The 20,452-nt window shown below is 44.0% G+C and overlaps 1 protein-coding gene across 2 annotated transcripts in view; it reads left to right on the top strand.

Moving 5' to 3' along the window:
* The window catches only part of trappc12 (trafficking protein particle complex subunit 12), an 84,376-nt gene that overhangs the window by 52,841 nt on the left and 11,083 nt on the right, over positions 1-20,452 (top strand). For both annotated transcript variants that reach the window (XM_033021664.1, XM_033021665.1), the window contains exon 9: positions 18,695-18,793. In XM_033021664.1, the coding sequence (XP_032877555.1) occupies positions 18,695-18,793 (99 nt within the window). The remainder of the gene's footprint in view (positions 1-18,694; positions 18,794-20,452) is intronic.

The raw sequence follows: 20,452 nt of genomic DNA, 5'->3' as shown, positions 1-20,452 counted from the left end.
TACCAGTAAATCTTTCAGATACAGGAGAAAACTGTAACCTGTGGGGAAAGCTATTCGGTCACAGAGAGAATGTACAGACTCCACACAAACAGTGCTGAATGTCAGAATCAAACTCTGTTCGCTGGAGGTGTGCAGTAGCAGCATCAACAGCTGTGCCACTGTGCCATCCACCCGATCCTAAATAAATATTGGGGTGCTAATTCTATTCAAGACATCCCATCATCTTACTTCCACCATCTAAGTCCTGGGGCTCCATACCAAACAGCATTGTGGATGCACTTAAAACATGAAGATGAGTGATCCAGAAGGGTAGTTAGGACTGTAAATTGCTGGCTTTGTTACTTTGCTGAAGCCCACCTCCCGAAAAGTGAATAATTTAAAAAGTTCCTCCAGAAATGTATCAAAACCTTTTTTTTCCCAACCAGATAAACGTGATAATGTTGTTACTTTGTTAAATCATTTGTATGTGAATTGCCCTGAACATTGAGTAAATTAATTACACTGTATTACCAGATAGTTTATGACAATTGATGACCATTCTATTAATTGGTTCCAAAGAAGAAATAGTATTCTGGTCTCTTCTGATCTATTATAGATTTTTGTTTGCGCCTTCCTCTCTTCTGAAATTGAGTGGCAGATATGCAGGAAGTAACTGCTTCTAGATTCTTTCTAGAAATTGCCATTCCCATTATATAAATCAAAACAGCCTTTTCAACAGTGGAAGCATCACATCCGACTCCTTTCTAAATAGATTTTATTGCATGTCTTCTGCAGGGGAGGTGACAGATTGGACAGTATTCCACAAGAATTATAAATGAAATGTTCCTGCTTTTTCGCAGTCCAACATTTACCCTTTGAGGTCAGTTTATGTCAGCATGGGTGTGGATCAGTCTCAAGTGTTACAGCACTTGGCTGAATTCCATACTGTAAAATTCACATATACCGGCTGATGATGGGTATGGGTTTATTCATTATGTTTTTGTATGCTTCTTCAATTGTCCAATCTGTGTCCTTTTCGGTAGAGTGACTTTGAAAAAATGCAGAATAATATGCTTGCAAAAGGGAAGACCTTGGGTGCCTTTTATGCTCATAAGTATGGCAGTGGCAACTGGGTTGGTTTGAATGTTATCCGAGCGAGTTAGAGATTGTAGTTTTATTTAAAGAATGTTGTTGACTGATTGAAGGATAGCAGATTTACATGATGTGATTTACAGATGTTGGCCAAATCATATTTGCCACCTGTTGATAAAGTAGAATGTAGTGTTTTGTACATTTTAATAAGGTGATAATATAAGTAATTGGACATTACTCGCAAAGAAGATTAAAGCAAGGAAATGCAGATGCCAGTTTACACAAAAAAAGGCAAAATGCTGGAGTAATTTAGAAGATTGACCACTGAGTTACTCCAACACTTTGTCACAAGGTAGGTTATAGGTTTGATCCCAATTTGTGGCAATAACTAAATTGTTTAGAGATCAGTAGTGCCAGTTATCTTTATTTCTCAATAAAAAAATAATTTTTATGCCTCACATTTGAATAGCTTCCAGCAGCCCCCTCTATAGCTTTATGCAACAAGAATAGTTACTAGGTTGAAATACTGATCTGTTACATGATCAAGGTAGGTAAAGGGCCTGTCCCACTTACGTGTCCTTGGCACGCAAATTACGCGATTTCATGCGTACGCACACCCGTCTGGAGCACGTGATGACATTTGAAGATGGACGCAAAGCTGGAGTAACTCAGCGGGACCGGCAGCATCTCTGGAGAGAAGCAATGGGTGATGTTTCATGTCGAGACTCTTCTTCAGTCTGAAAAGAAGGGTCTTAACCCAAAACGTCATTCATTCCTTCCCTCCAGAGATGCTGCCGGTCTCGCTGAGTTACTCCTGCATTTTGTGTCCATCTTCAATTTTCTTGGCCCCGCTCTGGGAGTAGAAGTGGGGGTGGATCCGGACCGCAACGGCTGTGAGCCCCAGGCTGAGTTCGGCGATCGTTTGCCTGCTTCTGCTGCTGTTGGAGGTGAGACGTTGCGTCACGCCAGGGTCTTGGGCCTGTCCTACTTAGGCCGTCAGTTACGTGACAGGCCGTTGGCGCGCAAAGATTTCGTTCGCTACAAAAATTTCGGAGCCCCGTGCGATGTCGCGCACAACTACACACCCCTCCGAGATTCTCAGTGGGACTGGCCCTGCGCGGCCATACGATGCCCGTGCGCCTCAATGCGACCACGGGGTCGCGTAATTTGTGTGCCAGGGACACGTAAGTGGGACAGGCCCTTAAGGAAACGGTGATTTAAAGACTGACAGGAAATTAAGGATACCTTTCAGTGGAATTGCCTTCCCCCATTATTTGCAAAGCAACACATCCAAAAACTCGATAGCAATTCTATTGTGAGTTAAGATCAATATCCCCTGCAACTCTCAAACGCACTTAACTGAGCAACTTTTAGGCAAGCATCCATTGAAAGAAACAGACTTACTATCATCCAGTTATCTCGGGCCATGTTGACTTTTTGTAAAAATTATAATGTGCAACAGAATTTTACTTTATTCTAATTCCTGTGGTCTTTCCCCATTGTTTTGCAATTGTTTTCCCATTCAGGTATTTAACAAATTCCCAAATGACTCTTTCAACACCCTTTCAGACTATGATCATACAATACAATAATAATTTAATAGCCAAGTATGTTTTGCAACATACAAGGAATTTCATTTGCCATACACTCATACCAATAAAAAGCAGCAGAACACACAAAATACATTTTAACATAAACATCCACCACAGTGACTCCTCCGCATTCCTCACTGTGATGTAAAGCGAAAAAAAGTTCAATCCCTTCCCTTCTTTGTCCTCCCGCGGTCGGCGGTCGAGCCTCCGCGTCTGGGCGAATAAGCTGCATCGGGGGAATGTCAACTTCCCCGCTTTTGAGCGACCTGACCCCGGGTCGGGACTAGTTGATCCTTCTGCGTCGTTGGAGCTCCCGAAATCGACGGTTTCTACGCAAGACTGCGAGCCCTTGATGTTAAAGTCCACAGGCCGCTGTTGGAACGTCAATCCCAGGCAAGAGACCGCAGGCTCCGATGGTATGTCCACGCCCCACAGTGGGGCTCAGTCAATCCCGAGCAAGGCCTCCAGCATCATGATATTAGGCAGCAGAGCGACCGGAGATCCGACCCGGAAAACAATCGCATCTCCGGCAAGCCAGTCTCATGAGAGACTTCTCTGCTTTAGTTGTCTCTGATGTTGTCTCTGATTCTTTTACCACTTAGTTTAAATCTGGTCCCTCTTGTTATCAGCCCTCCTATTACTGGAAATTTGCTATTTATTTCATGCATCATTCGTGATTTTCAGCACGTTGGATCTTTATGGACCATTAAGAGCCGTCTCATTATAAATAATCCATAATCCTCTTATAATCTGATAATCTAAAATTTAACCATGCAAACATTTCCAGAGGATTAGAACAAGTGAAGACAAGTACCAGGATTAATTGGCCACTTTATATTCCATCCAGTGTGTAGATGACTGGTAGCATCTAGGAAGTTTTTGAGGAATGTGGCAAGGATAAAATAGGAGTCAGTAATAGGTAATGAATGAATGAATAAGTTTATTGGCCAAGTATGTTCACAAACAAGGAATTTGCCTTGGTGCTCTGCTCGCAAGTGACAACATGACATAAGAATGACACATAGAACATTAAATATTAATATTAAAACATTATCAATTAAACATGTGAATTAAATAAAATAACAGAGCAAAAGTAGGCTACAGATTTTTGGTTATTCAATAGAGCTACTACTCGTGGAAAAAAGCTGTTTTTATGTGTGGCTGTGGCAGCTTTGACAGAGGGAAGTGATTCAAAGAGTTTGTGGCCAGGGTGAGAGGGGTCGGAGATGATCTTACCCGCTCGCTTCCATGCCCTTGCAGTGTACAGTTTGTCAATGGAGGGAAGGATGCAGCCAACAACCTTCTCAGCTGATCGGACGATTCTCTGCAGCCTCCGTGTGTCATGCTTGGTGGCTGAGCCAAACCAGACCAAGATGGAGAAGGTGAGAACAGACTCTACGATGGCTGTATAGAATTGGACCATCATTGCCTGTGGCAGATTGTGTTTCCTCAGCTGCCACAGGAAGTACATCCTCTGTTGTGCCTTTTTGACTGTGGAGTCGATGGTGGCCCCCCATTTAAGGTCCTTGGAGATGATGGTTCCCAGGAACTTAAAATATTCCACAGATGTGACTGTTGATGGTGAGTGGGGTGAGTGTAGGGGGAGCTTTCTTAAAGTCCACAATCAATTCCACTGTCTTAAGAGCATTGAGCTTCAGGTTATTGCGATGGCACCAGGATGACAGCTGTGTCACTTCCTGTCTGTAGGCAGATTCTTCCCCATCCTGGATCAGTCCAAACAGGGTTGTGTCGTCCGCAAACTTGAGAAGCTTGACAGGAGTCTGTGGAGGTGCAGTCGTTGGAATAGAGAGGGGAGAATACTTAGCCTTGCGGTGCTCCTATGCTGCGGGTCCAAGATTTGCTTTCCCAGCCTCACATAATAATAATAATAATAAATTTTATTTGTGGGCGCCTTTCAAAAGTCTCAAGGACACCTTACATGCTGTTTCCTGTCTGTCAGGAAGCTGGTGATCCACCCGCAGAGGGGTTCAGGCACAGTCAGCTTGGAAAGTTTGTAGCTCTGGCACAATGGTGTTGAATGCAAAGCTAAAATCAACAAACAAAATCCTTGCATAGGTCCCCAGGCGGTCTAGGTGCTAGAGGATGAAGTGCAGGCCCAGGTTGACTGCATCATCCACAGATCAATTGGCCTGGTATGCAAACTGCAGAGGGTCCAGCAGGGGGTTAGTGATATTTTTCAGCTTGGCCAGCACGTCTTTCAAGGGTCTTCATGACTACAGAGGTCAGTGTGACAGGCCAGTAGTCATTAAGACCAGTAATCAATAGACAACAGGTGCAGGAGTAGGACATTCGACCCTTCCAGCCAGCACTGCCATTCAATGTGATAATGGCTGATCATCCACAATCAGTACCCCGTTCTTGCCTTTTCTCCATATCCCTTGAATCTGCTATCTTTTAAGAGCTCCATCTGTAGGGCCTGTCCCACTTTCACAACCTAATTCACGACCTATGCCGAGTTTGCCCTTAGCTCATACTCGCAGCATGGCCATCACAAGGTCATAGGTAGGTCGGAGCAGGTCGTGATGCTAGTCGTAGGTACTCGTGGCATCAAGTAGGTCGGGCCGTTTTTCTAGCATGATGAAAAATGTCCACGAGTAAAAAGGGTCGTGAATTAGGTCGTGAAGGTTGGACAGGCCCTTAACTCTTTCTCTTGAAAGCATCCAGAGAACCGGCCTCCACCACCCTCTGAGGCAGAGAATTCCACAGACTCGCAACTCTCTGTGTGAAAAAGCATTTCCTTATCTCCGTTCTAAATGGCTTACCCCTTATTATTAAACTGTGGCCCCCGGTTCTGGACTCCCCCAACATTGGTAACATGTTTCCTGCCTCTAGTGTGTCCAAACCTTTAATAATCTTATGTTTCAATAAGATACCCTCTCATCCTTCTAAATTCCACAGTATACAAGTCCAGCCGCTCCATTCTATGAACTTATGACAGTCCCACCATCCCGGGAATTAACCTTGTGAACCTTTGCTGCACTCCCTCAATAGCAAGAATGTCTTTCCCCAAATTTGGAGACCAAAGCTGCACACAATACTCCAGGTGTGGTCTCACTAGAGCCCTGTACAACTGCAGAAGGACCTCTTTGCTCCTATACGCAACTCCTCTTGTTATGAAGGTCAACATGCCATTCGCTTTCTTCACTGCCTTTTTGGGTACAGGGACAATAGTGGAGACTTTGAAGCAGGCAGGGACAGTACAGGTTTGCAGGGACTGGTTGAAAATGTCTGTGTAGACCAGTGCCAGTTGTTCGACACAGAGCTTGAGAATAGAGGGGGAAACATTGTCCGTTCCTGGAGATTTCTGGTTTCCCTGTCTTCTGAACAGCCTCTCCACCTCCTCAATTTCTATTGTTGGTGATGGAGAAGTGGCCAGATTGATGTGGCACAGGGAGGGGGTGGGTAGTGGACGAGGCCCCAGTCATTTGCAGTCATGCTGTGAGTAGGTGTGAAGTGTTGGTTGGTGAGGGGGTACCAGGGTTAAGTTTCTGTTTATCGAACCGGCAGTAGAACTCGTTCAGGTCATTGGTCGGCTGACGATTGTCCAAAGAGCAGGGGGGCTTTCCTCTTGTAGCTGGTGATTTCTTGCAATCCCTTTGAAACTGAAGAAGAGTCACTAGCTGAGAACTTGCTCCTCAACCTCTCAGAGTACCTTTCCTTGGCAGCTCTGATTCCTCTTCTTAGCTTCTACTTTGCCTGCCTGTAGAGGTCGGCATCCCCACTCCTGTAGGCCTCCTCTTTAGAAAGGAGGAGCTGTCTGAGTTCTGCTGTAAACCAGGGTTTGTTGTTGTTGAACCAGGTCCGAGTCCTGGTTGGAATGCAACTGTCCACACAAAAGCTGACATATGATGTTACAGTGTCCGTATACTCATCGAGGCTTGTGGTTGCTTCCATGAACACATTCCACTCAGTGCAGTCAAAGCAGGACTGTAGGTTTTCATTGCCCTCGCTGGCTCGAAGGGCCGATTGGCCTCCTCCTGCACCCATTTTCTATTGTCTACCTTTTCGTTGTTCTGACCACAGGCTTAGCAGATTTTAGTTTCTGCCTGTAAGTCGGAATAAGGTGAACTAAACAATGATCAGTGAGACTCAGACCCGCCTGGGGAACAGAGCGATATGCATTCTTGTTTGAAGTGTACAGTGGTCAAGTCTCTCCCCTCTGGTGGGGCAGTAACATGAAGTCTACTTTGGAAGGTCTCGGCTGAGGTTAGCTTTGTTAAAGTCCCTCAAAACAATGACCATGGAGTCCGGGAAGTCACTCTCTACCCTCATTACCTGGTCAGCGAGTTGTGTTTGGGCCTCACTTACAAAGGCATGGGGGTGGATGTGAACTCCAGAGAGAATAAAAAGGTTAAATTCCCTCGGAGAGTAGAAGGGTTTGCAGTTTATAAAGAAGGATTCTAGGCTGGGAGAGCAGAAGTTTGACATTACCGTGATGTTGCTGCACCAGTCCTGGTTGGTATAAAAGCATATTCCACCGCCTCTTGATTTCCCCGCTACCTCCACTTCGCGATCCGCTCTGTGAAGTTGGAAGCCAGCCAGTTGCAGCGCATTGTCCGGGGTTGACTCACACAGCCAGGTCTCGGTGAAACACAGGGCGGCGGCTCAAGAGAAGTCCTTGTTTGTCCGGCGCAGGAGTTGCAGTTCGTCCGCTTTGTTATTGAGAGAACTTACGTTTGCCAGGAATATGCTTGGGAGCGGTGTGCGTGATCCTTGTCGCCGGAGTCGCGTGAGTGCTCCAGAGCGGGACCTCCTCTGTATCAAGACCTTGAACGCAGCCACAGTCCCGCTGACGAGTATGTCCAAGTAATCCAGTGATTGAAAGAAATCCGGAACAATGTTTGGAGGCACGGTATGTCCGATGTTAATGAGTACCTCTCTCGTGAAAGTGATCTTTGTAGGGTTTTCACAGATGACACAAACAATCAAACACATAAAAAACAGCAAGGAGCAGTACACTGTGGCAGCCATCATCAGCGCCAGCCATAAATAGTAATTTTTGATGGTCATCATGGATTCAGTGAGCTGAAAGGCTTGTCTACATGCTGTATGACTGGACAATGCGAGATATGTATAGATATATGAAAGAAACTTTATTGGAATAATCCCAGATGAGGGTAGTATTGTTCTCATGGGTTTGGCATAATAAAGAAGACTAGTTTATGGACCTGCAGATATGCTGGCAATTCAAATTCAGTTAATGACTTAAGATGGCGGATGTGCAGGAGTGGGCGCCGTCTGTGTATGGCAGCCTGCCTGCAGTCCGTCTCTACACCTTTCTTTATTTTATTTTATTTTAAGTCATGTTAAAAAATGTTAGTGGAGTTCTTCTATGTGGGGGGTGGGGAAGTGGGAAACTTTATTCTTAGTCCCCTACCTGGTCGGAGAGGCAGCATCCCTCCGTGCTGTTTCTTCGCTCCGTCCTCGCGGCCTACCACCGAAAGTGGAGCGGCATTTTCCTGTCGGGACCGGCTGGGACTACAGCTTCGGCGGCGGTGGCACAGCGATGGGATACCAACACGGAGCGGGCAATGCCTACCGGGTCGCCGTGCGGTAAGCTCCGGAACGCTTTGGCCGCCGACTTCCAACATCGCGGAGCTGGGGCTGCGGGCATCCGGCGGCGCTGGATTTGGAGCGCCGCAGAGCCAGGGATCGAGTTCGCCGGGGTCGGAGCTCCAACCGGCGCGGCCTGAGGACTACGAGTGCCGCGGTCTCCGGGGAGGGGACAGCCGCTCCAGACTTTTCCAAGCCGCTGAGGAATGTTTCACCCGACGCCGATGTTCCATCTTTACGGCAAGAGGGCCCTGAAAATCAACGGACTGGCTGCACGGCCACAAATGGGCCCCGACCTCGGGTGTTTCACAGAGGAAGAGGACTTAACTTTCTGGTGCCTTTCCCCCACAGTGGAAATGTTTTGATTCTGCTGTGGGGGGATGTTTGTGTTGAACTCTATAATATGTTGTGTCCATTTTTATTCTTTTTTTTTTAAACCTTTTTCTATGGTTTGCAATGGAACTTATTATTTAAATTATGTGAAGCACTTTGGGGTCAATGCAAGTTGACTTAAAATGTGCTATAATTAAAGTTTACTTACTTACTTAAACCTAAAACAAAATGTTGTAATGTACGGTGGTGCAGCAGTAGAGTTGCTGCCTTACAGCGGCAGGTTTGTAGGTTAATTGGCTTTGATAAAATTGTTAAAAAATGTCCCTAGTGTGCATAGGATAGTGTTCGTGTGTGGGGGAAATCGCTGGTCGGCATGGACTCGGTGGGCCGAAGGGCCTTTTTCCGGGCTGTATCTCTTAATAAAACTGTTGGATCGCAGCCTTGAAAAAAAATGTCTAAAGTCTTTTTAGATTCTCTCTCCCAAAATGTAACCTCGCGATAGGGCAGAGCATAAATGGGACAATATCTCGGGCATGGGTGAAGGGAACTGTAAGTTTCATTGGATATCTTATGGTTAAAGATGCCCTAAGAGATAGTGTCCACAGCACGATAGAATTTCAGATACAGTTTGTAGGTGAACACCGCAAGGGCAAAACCACTATCTTCAATTTAACAAAGGGCAATTATAGTGGTTTAAAGGTGGAGCTGTCTAAGGTGGATTGGGAAAATTAAGCTAAGAGACAGGTCAGTAGATGAATAGTGGCAGATATTTGAACAGCTGGCCTGTAATGTTCAGTGAAAATTTATACCAATTAGAAAGAGGTATTCAATGGAAAAAAAGGCACCATCTGTGATTAGCAAAGGAGGTCAAAGATAACATTAAAGTGAAAAGAAGGACATGCAAAGCCACATGTGCTGGTGCTAAGCCAGCTCAGAAGAAAGGGGGGTAAAAAAAATAAGGCAAAACACATGTAATAACAAAACAAATAGTAAGAACTAGACCAAGTGAGACCCGTTGGGTCCTGTCCCCAACGCAGGGGGCTTTGGGGGGGCGTGGCGTCACAGGGGAGGGCGGGGGAGGTGGAGGGGATGGAGAGGGATGGTAGAGGGGGAAGGGGATAGAGGGGGAGGGGGTAGAGAGGGAGAGGGACAGAGAGGGAGGAGGGTAGAGACCCTACCCCATCTCCCTCCTCATTTCCCTCATCCTCCTCCCCTCACTTCCATTCCCTGCCCCAGGACTTACCCAGGTCGTAGAGCAGCGCCAGGGCCTGGACAGCTTGAGAGCCCATTGTGATTGGTGCACTGTGAGAGGCCATTGTTACCGTTGGCAACGTTCCATTGTGATGTCATTGTGGCAGTCAGCTTGAGAGCCCATTATGATTGGTGCACTGTGAGAGGCATTGTGACATCATCAATGGACGCTCTGAGAAAGCGGTTCTGGCGTTTTTTGAAACTTTAAATCATGAATAACTTTGGAAATATAGGTCGGAATGCGACGGGAAGATGTTTATCGCATCGACGGGCAAACTGTGAGTAGAATATGTGAAAATGGGAAGGCTGTGGCCTTGTGTTTGGAAGAAGATAGGAAAAAGCAGAGCAGAGTGACACATTGCCAGCAGAAACGACGAGTTTTAGTAATATAGATATTTGTGGATAAATAAATCGGAAGAAAGCTAAAGTAAATGGAACTAGAGAATGAGGCTGATGAATTAATAAGAAGAAACAAAGATATGGCAGGTATGTTAAGTTATGCATCAGTCTTTGCTGTGCAGGACACTGCAAATTGTTGCTCAGATAACAATTTCAAATAACATTGAGGAACTTGTTTAAATCCCAATCACAAGGTTTAGTTTATTATTGTCACGTACCGAGGTACTGTGAGAAGCTTTGGTTGGCACACTATTCACTCAGATCAGAGTCAAGTGCAAGAGGTAGAACAAAGGGGTTTTAGAGAGTGCAGAATATAGTTCTCAACATTTTAATGCATTAGGGATAAAGTTGGGATATAGAATTGGAGAAACATGTGGGGTTAAAAACTAATAGGGACCTAATGAACTGTACCCAAGGGTTTCAAAGAAAGTGGTTCAGGAGATTAATGGCGATTTCTACTGTTCTCTCAGCTGGTCAGGGTGGTGCAGCAGTAGAGTTGCTGCCTTACATAGAATGCCGCGCCGGAGACCCGGGTTCGATCCTGACTACGGGTGCTGCCTGTACGGTGTTTCTACGTTCTCCCGGTGATCTGCGTGGGTTTTCTCCAAGATCTTTGGTTTCCTCCCATACTCCAAAGACGTACAGGTTTGTAGGTTAATTGGCTTGCTAAATGTAAAAGTTGCCTCTAGTGGGTGTAGGATAGTGTTAATGTGCGGGGATCGCTGGTCGGCGCAGACCTGATAGGCCGAAGGACCTGTTTCCGCGCCGTATCTCTAAATTAAATTAAACTAAAGATGGTGGATCCATTTGCTGGGAAAAAAAATTAAAAGGGAGGCTTGGCAGAGTAGATGTTAAAATGTTCTCACTCGTGGGAGAACCACTAACATCAGAACATAACAACAAAATAAGAGGCTGGTCAAATTACAATTGAGTTGCCAAAAACATCTGCTCTCCAAGGGTGGTGAATTGTGCAATTCTTTGCCCCAGAGAGTGGTGGAGGTGAGATCATTCATTATATTTAAGGTGGAAATATACAAATATTTGAAAGAGGGAGGCATTGAGTATAGAGGACAGGCACAGAAAAGCAGTTGAGGCCAGCGTAGATCATCCATGATCACATTGAGTGGTGGGGCTTGTCGGAGCTGGTGGTTTGCTCCTGCTCTTTACTTGTCGGTCATACGGCACGGAAACAAGCCCTTTGGCCCAACATGTTTGTGTCAAACAATGTGCCCCATCTGCACTGGGCTTCAGTATAGCTTTCGACAAGGTTCCGCATGGTGGGCTGCTCTGGAAGGTTAGATTGCATGCGACCAGAGAGAGATAACTGAATGGATAGAAAATTGCCTTTGTGGAAGGAAGTGAGGGTGATGGTGGAAGATTACTTCTGTGACTGGTGGTGTGCTTCAGGGTTCGGTGCTGGGCCCGTTACTGTTTGTCATCCATATCAATAATTTGGATGAGAACATACATGGCAAGATTAGCAAGTTTGCTGATGATACAAAAGTGGGTGGTTTTGCAGATAGTGAAGATGGTTGTGAAATATTGCAGCAGGATCTTGATCGATTGGCCAGGTGGGCTGAGGAATGGTTGATGGAATTTAATGCAGAGAAATATGAGGTGTTGCATGATGGGAAGTCTAACATAAGCAGGACCTACGCAGTGAATGGTAGGCCTCTGGGGAGTGTTGTGGAGCAGAAGGATCTAGGACGCAGGTGCATGGTTCCTTGAAGGTGGAGTCGCAGGTCGATAGGGTGGTCAAAAAAGCTTTTGCACATTGGCCTTCATCAGTCAGAGTATTGTGTATTGAAGTTGGAAGATCATGTTGCAGTTGTATAAGACATCGGTGAGGCTGCATTTAGTTCAGTTCTGGGCACCATGTTATAGGAAAGATGTCAAGTTGGAAAGGGTACAGATAAGGTTTACATGGATGTTGCCAGGACTAGAGGGTCTGAGCTATAGGGAGAGGTCGAGTGGACTAGGACTCTAGGATGAGGGGTGATCTTATAGAGGTGTATAAAATCATGAGAGTAATAGATCAGGTAGATGCACCTGAGTAGGTGAATTGAGGACCAGAGGACATAGGTTTAAGGTGAAGGGGAAAAAATTTAATAGGAAACTGAGGGGCACCTTTTTCTCACAAAGGGTGGTGGGTGTATGGAACAAGCTGCCAGAAGACGTAGTTGAGGCAGGGAATATCCCAACGTTTAAGAAACAGTTATACAAGTATGTGGATAGAATGGGTTTGAAGGGATATGAACCAAACACGGGCAGGTGGGATTAGTGCAGCTGGGACATGGGCAAGTGTGTGGGCAAGTTGGGTCGAAGGGCCTGTTTCCATGCTGTATCACTCTGACTCTATGACACGGGTCCACATTTGATGCATATCCCTCTAAACCTTTCCCATCTATGTACCTGTTCAAATGCCGTTGAATGTCAAATGTTGCTATACCATTTGCCTTAACTATCTTTTCTGCATTACCTATACCCACCACCCTTTCTGTTAAAAACGATGCTCCTCCCATTCCTGTTAAATCTTTCCATTCTCACCTTAAACCCACGTCCTATAATTGTTGATTTACCTTACTCTGGGCATTCACCCTTTCTGTCCCTCTCATAATCGTATACAGCTCCATAAGATCACCCCTTCGCCTCTTGTGCTCCAAAGAATAAATTCCTAGCCTGCCCAACCTCTCTCTATAGGAGGCCCTCTAGTCCTGGCAACATCCTTGTAAATCTTCTTTTGCACTCTTTCTAGCTTAACATCTTTCCTGTAGCAGGGTGATTAGAACTGAACACAACACTACAAATGCAACTTCAACTACTTGTACAACTGTAATATAATATTCTGACATAAATAATAACCTGACCTATGAAGGCCAATGTCTTGACCACGCTATCTACCTGTGATGCCACTTTCAAGGAACTGTGTAACTGCACTCCGAGATCCCTCTGCTCTACAACACTCCCCAGGGCCTTGCCATTCACTGTGAAGGTCCTGCCATGATTTGATTTCTCAAAATGCAATGCCTCCCACCTATCTGCATGAAACTCCATTAACCATTCCTCAGCCCATTTACCCAACTGATCAAGGTCTTGTAATGTTTGATAGCCCTCTTCGCTATCTACAATACCACCCACTTTAGTATCATCCCTGAGGTACAAATCATAGGCCTCCAGTCCAAAAAACAACCTTCTACCGTCACCCTCTGCTTCCTTCCATGAAGCAGATCCAGTCTACTACTTCTCCCTGGATCCCATGTGATCTAAGCTTCCAGAACATCTTACCATGCGGAACCTTATCAAATGTCATGCTGAAGTCCATATAGACAACATATATAGACAACTTTGCCCTTGCTCAGAATCGTAGGGCGTGATCTCCCACATAAATAACCATGATGACTATCCCAATGTATCTAAATGCATATATATAAATATTATCCCTCTGAATCCTCCCCAAAACTCCTCCGGAAATGCATTTGATCCCAGCTGCCTATACATGTTCCACACCCCCTTTTTCCTGACCAGAGACTCAATTTCTCTTGTCATCCATGTGAGAAATCTCTTTGTGGGATACATAGAACAATCTGTGTTGCCGTCCATTTTAAGTCCCTCTAATTAACCCTCTTTCCAAAGCATTAGCAATAAGATTGGTGCTGTTTTCTTACTCAGAATGACTAATCATTTCATTACTTCTGCTAATCTTCACCTTTCCTGCACCTTTCACGTGACACCACTTTAATTCACCATCCCACTTTCTCGCTGACCTATCTATCTATGTTGCCGAACATAAGTTTGAGGAACAGCATCTCATCTTCTGTTAAGGCACTGTGCTCTTTAGGCCTCTATCAAATTCAAATTCAACAATTTCAGGTAAAGTGTTTTTTCTGTCAGAATTAGCCAGTCGTGCTGTAAGAAGGTTATTCATCTGTAATATAATCTCAGATATTCTCTTCCTGCAGGCGTTGTCTGAACTGCTCAGCATTTCCACTTTCTCTTGTTTTGTTCAGCTTTCTGCAACAACTATGACCTGCATTTCTCAGCTTTGATATTTACCTTTGTTTTCTTTGTCTAAAGCTTTGATCCGTACCTGTTTAACTCTCTTATTAATCTCAATTAATCATCCAGACGGTGGTTGTGCTCAGCAAAGATGTGGGCCAAAGAGCCTGTTGTATGTTCTATCATGCATGTTTGGTCCTTTTTTCTAAATCTAAGTACTGAATATCTGCATTTACTTTGGGCATTATATGCCATAAGTCATGTTCAATATGCCGGCAGGATGGAGATGTAAGAGACTGCGGATGCTGGAATTTGGAGAATAAAGTAAACTGCAGGAAACTCAGTGGGTCAAGCACATCTATGGAGGCAAAGGGATGGTCAATATTTTGAGGATGCCCTGCATGAGGACTGGGCACATAAAGAGAAGATATCCAGTATATTGCAGTGGGACGGAGGGGCAAAACAAATGCTGGAAGAGGTGGATAGCAACACAAGAAAAAATAAAGAACATTTTAAGCAGATGGGGGTGGGGTAAGGATAGAGACAGAGACTGGTAATTGTTAGAACCAGATGAGAGGGATGACAGACAGATCAAACCAGATGGAGAGTGAGTTGGGGAAAGTGAACCATGTGGAGAGATGTCCTCTTTCTTTAGTAAATGTGATTCCCCTCTGCTGTCATAGATGCATCGCTCTCTGTTCTGCTCTCGATCCCCCTCAACCCCAGATGGAACAAAAATAAGAGTTCCCCTGTAGCGATGTTACAAAACTTACCTTCAGCGGCGCTGCAGTTCTGCCACTGGCTGTGTGCGCGACTTTGGTGCCTTTGAGGGAGGGGGGCGGGATTAAAATCCAGTTTTCTACCGCCTGTCCGAGGCAGATTTCCTCGGGCTGCTAGCTGCTGCAGAAAAATCGTTCCGACTTTAATTCTCGATTTTTTAAAATATATTTATTTATTTAATCACGAGACAATTTCATAATTATATTAAAATAAAATGCGACTTCTAACGCTGTCAACGCCTACAACGTGACGGATCTCACGTATAGGACAAAACACGGTGTAAGTCGTCTATTTTACATATAAACTTGTTTCTTGGGATCTTCTTCTTCGAGTCCGTTGCAATCTCAGATGTTGGGATGACTTTAATCAATCCTCTATAAGCGAAAATGTGATTTGGGCCCCATACGAATCGGCAGTGTTTTTCATGCCAATATGGGGTTCAAATTCACTGCAAATGCAACGTTCCAATCGATCGCGTTCCAGAAGCAAGATGAAAATGCCCTTTTTTTTTTGGATATAAGCCGTCTAAATTGTCTATATTTTGTGTTATTCTCTCTCTCCATGATCATTATTTTAAAACTAAATATTCACAACAGTTTGAGTCACATGTATTGTGCAAAAAACAATAATTTTATTATATTTTGGGTGGATGTTTCTAGATTAATTTATGGGAATTAAACATTAAATTCCTTCCATCTGGGATATAAATTCATGACAGTGAGATTTAAAAATCATGTTATATTGTGAATTCTTGTGTGAATGGGATTAGTTTGTTATTTGGATACTTGGGCTATTTAAAGAAATTATCCTTTTCTTAAGAAATTGAATCTACAGGACATTGTTTTTGGGAAAGTAGTGGGCAGAAAGGCATGTCATGTGTGGTTTGAAGAGCAAACATTTGTAGTTTACAATGCCAAAATTGAAAAGTTGAGGAAAAACAAGGTGTACAGAGTTGCTTATTGGTTACAATCTGAGGAGTATGATGATGCTACTGATTATGATATGCCAATGTACCAGCCAGCAACTGATCTTCTCCATAGAAATTGTAATTTCTTTACCTATCTGTTACGGATTTACAGCATATAATACAATAATATTAAAGTTCTGATCTTGAGAATATCACATTTTTGAATTTAAGGCAGTCTGGCTGTTTATTACTATTTCCGTCACAACGGTCAATTTTATAATTAACTACAATTAGATAATTAACTAATTATATGCTTTAATTTCAGATCCAAGTAAGATGTTTTATATTTGTTTCAGAATGCTTCAATCTATAATAAATGAACATTTCATTCAGTTCTCTTAATTTTTAAGGAAGCTATGGGACTTTGACTATCCTCGATCACAGCTTTTGTGTTAAGTCAATGCAAAAGCAATAGGGAACAAGATGCTAATTTCCGAGTATGGAAATGGCCATAACCTTTTTAATAGTGAAGATATGAAAGTGAATTAGGTGCCAAATTAAACTTCTTTTTATGCTTTATCTGATGGGATAAATTGCAGACTTGATTTTTTAAATCTCAAAATGTTGTAACATTGCTATCCCCTGTCCACCAGCCCACTAGCCTCCACATTCAACACATCATCCTCCAACATGATCCCAACGCTAGTTCAACTCTCATCCCCATCCCTTTCCACGTTCCATAGAGACCACTGCCTCCGCAACTCCTTGGTTCACTCATCCCTTCCCATCTAAACCATCACCTCTCCAGGAACTTTCCCCTGCGACTGCAGGAGATGTAACACCTGTCCCTCCTCCCTTACCTCCTCCCACGGACCCAAGCAGTCCTTCTGCAGACCCAAGTAGTCCTTCCAGGTGAGACAGATTCACATGGACCTCCTGTAACCTCATCTACTGCATCTGGTGTTTCCTATGTGGGCTCCTGTACATCTGTGAGACCAAGCGTAGACTCGGCGACCATTTCGACGAACACTTGCGCTCAGTCTGCCAAGTCTACCTGATTTCCTGGTTGCCAGCCATTTAAACTCCCACCCACATACCTGTACGGACATTTCTGTCCGGGGCTGCCTCTATTGCCAGTGAGGCCATAAGCAAACTGGATGAACAGCAGCCCATATTCTGCTTGGTTTCAGGAACCCAATGGTATGAACATTGACTTCTTCAATTTTAGGTACCCTCGAGGTCCACTTTCTCCACCACCCACCCCTCTTTCTCTAGGTTTGGAACAAGGACTGTTGCATGAAGCCAAAAAGAAAAAAAACAGGAATAGCTGGGGCCCTTGTGAGTGCAGATGGCTTACCTTTGATATGTAGAAAATGAGAGGTATCGGAGAAGTAGATAAGGGTAAGAATAAATTCTGCCAGGTGGATGAGAGTGTTATAGGTTGGAAGTGTCTGGCTAAGGGAAGACAGAATAGAGTTAAGCTATAAAAATATAATTTGTCAGGCAGGAACAGTGGATCTATTTGGGCAATAAGAAATAGAAGTGGACAGTGCAGTGTTGCAATAAATCAGGAGGATGTGAAGTAGAGATGTGATATATGTAAGAGAGAATAGCCTGGTGTTCGTTGGTGGGTCATCGGCTGGGGGATATTAAGAGGTATCTTGCCTCTGCATGGTCGAGGTCACTGCACGTTCTTATCTGCACGTTCGATGAAGAGGTTGGGATTGGTGCAGTGCTGTGCAATCAGAGGGGAAATGATCCCAGCAAGGGTCTCCAAATACAAGGGCACTGCTGGAGATGGGAGAAAGCACATTAGTGGGGAGTTAGGATTCCTTGCCAAATAAAGAGGCTCGAAAGATAAGGCAGGGGAAGAAGAGACCAACGTTATGTTGGGCGCAAAATTAATTTAAGTGCAGGAAGAAGTATGCAAAGGTCTGGCCACTACTGAGTACTAACTGTTCAGTGTCAGCGAGGGGAAACTCACATGGATGGTGAAGTTGGTTAAGTGATAGGAGTTGGAGCAGAGATGCAGTGTGGGATCAGGGAAAGGTAATGGGAGAGAGAGCTCCCATTGGGAGGGGGGGGGAGTGTGTGGTGAAGAATGATCAGGCTGGAAAGAAGGGTCAAGGTTAGTGTTGGGACTGGGATATGTGATCAAGGAGGATGAGAGAGAGTAAGGACGCCCCAATAAAATATTGGGGGGCAGGAGAGTGGAGGTGGGGTGGCATGGAGCATCATGTGGTTAGGCCTGGAATCCTCTTGCATGAGGAAGGGACTGGATGTCCCTTTGAAATGCTCTTCTTCTTTCGTGTGGCGTGCACAGCCTAAAGTTGTTGGATAACTTGTTCTATTTTATCTTCCGTTTGTGCACGTCAAGTTGATTGCATTAGTTGAAACTGGGCGGACCACGTGAAGGTTACAATCTTCCACTCCCTTTGCAATGTTAATCTTGTTGAACCTGGTATCATCTACTGAACAACTTCATACCATTTAGTTTTATTTTTTAGTTTTAGAGATACAGCATGGAAACAGGCCCTTCAACCCACTGAGTCCTCGCCAACCTACGATCCCTCTACACTGGCTTTTTTTGTTTGAGATTTACTCAGAGTAAATGGGTTCTGTAAATTGTGCTTTGGTTTCATGTTGTTCACTTTTTCCATTTTTTTTAGCAAATAAAACGGATCCCATTTATCTTTCCAAAATGGCATTGTAGCCATCAAAGATTAAAGATGATTTATTGAATATAGATTCTGAATTGAACAAACTACCTACTTTTCTTCACTATTCCTAGGACTACGTACTTGCTGTTGACATGTATCTCTCAGTCATTCAATACCAACCAGAACAAGAGCCTCAGCTTTTAAGTGGAATAGGAAGACTACTTTTGCAGGTATGAGCCGTGGGATAAATGAGGGCTTTTTCAATGTCTTAGCCTTTGAATGTGATAATTTAGTCCCGCGTTCAATTATTTTTACAATACGTTGGTCAGACTTATGGGAAGTCAAGAATCATACGTACTCACAATGTTGTGTGTCTTAATGTAATTAGACTGAATCCTAAAAAAGTTTTGAAAAAGTAAAATAATATTGACTAAAGTGTAAATTGAGTGAAGTAGGAAGTAAAATTGTAATTGTTTTGTGTAAATCTGCATTGTTCCTTGTTTTGGTATGCAGTATCATTGGCAAAGCCAACATTTCTTGCTCATTTCTATTTGCCCTGACAAAGAGAAAATACACCACTTTCTTGGGTGTAGAGCATTTTTTATATAAGGTGGCACGTCTATGCGAGTAATATGTTTCATTTTGTAAATAGCACACGTTGCAGCCAAGATGTTATAATTTTTGAGGAAATGAATATCTAGGATGGCAGTTGGATTACTAGTTATTCTTGAGTGTTGAAACTGCACTCTTCAAGGAAAGTGGAGAATATTCCATTGTGTTTCTTTAGTTTATTATGCTCCTGTCCCACTTAGGAAACCTGAACGGAAATCTCTGGAGACTTTGCGCCCCACCCAAGGTTTCTGTGCGGTTCCCGGAGGTTTTTGTCAGTCTCCCTACCTGCTTTCACTACCTGCAACCACCTGCAACCTCCGGGAACCGCACGGAAACCTTGGGTGGGGTGCAAAGTCTCCAGAGGTTTCCGTTCAGGTTTCCTAAGTGGGACAGGGACATTATTGTCATGTGTAATGAGGTGCAGTGAAAAGTATTTTTGTGTTGCGGAACTATTCAGTTGGTGAAAAGACTATGCACTAATACAATCGAGCCGTTCACAGTGTACAATTCCAGGATAAAGGGCATAACTTTTCTTCATTATATTTTGTCCATACTTCTCCATTATATTTTATCCTTCTCATCCTATAGCTATTCTCCCAAGTGTTGGATATTTCCATCTCGGATGAAAAAAGTTCTGATTATCATATCTTTACTTCTCATAGTTTTATATACAAATATCCTTGGTATACATGCAGGAAACAATTTATTAAGATTAGAGACACGAGAGAATGTAGATGCTGGAATGGTGAGCAAAAGAAAGAACCTAGGGAACTCGGCCGGTCAGTCAGCATCTGTGGAGGGTATGACAGATGACTTTTCGGGACAGGGCCCTTCGTCAGACTGATGAAGAGGGGGGGGGCAGGGGAAGCTGGAAAAGAGAAATGAGGATGGGGCAGAGCCAGGCAAATGATGGGTGGATACAGGTGAGCAGGGATGATTGGTAGATGGGTGGAGATGGTGACAAAGGTTAGCAATGAAAAGGAGACAAAAGAACATCAGATATGGTAAGAAGCGGTGAAACATAAAACCAGAGGGAGGGATATGAATGGAAGGACATTTGAGGGGGGGAGGGGGGGGGGGAGGAAAAAGTCAAGTCAAGTCACATTTATTTATATAGCACATATAAAAAACAACTCTCGTTGGCCAAAGTGCTTAACATTTGTTATAAGAATAGTATAAACAAACAAACTACATACATATATACATATAGCCCTCGCTCAGTGGACGTCAGGAAAGGCTTGGGAATATAGATAAGATTTTAGTCTTGACTTAAAGGA

Source organism: Amblyraja radiata, chromosome 5, assembly GCF_010909765.2.
Source record: "Amblyraja radiata isolate CabotCenter1 chromosome 5, sAmbRad1.1.pri, whole genome shotgun sequence".
Classification (NCBI taxonomy): domain Eukaryota; kingdom Metazoa; phylum Chordata; class Chondrichthyes; order Rajiformes; family Rajidae; genus Amblyraja; species Amblyraja radiata.
Note: the sequence above shows the minus strand (reverse complement) of the source record. Positions and strands in the feature narration are given on the sequence as shown.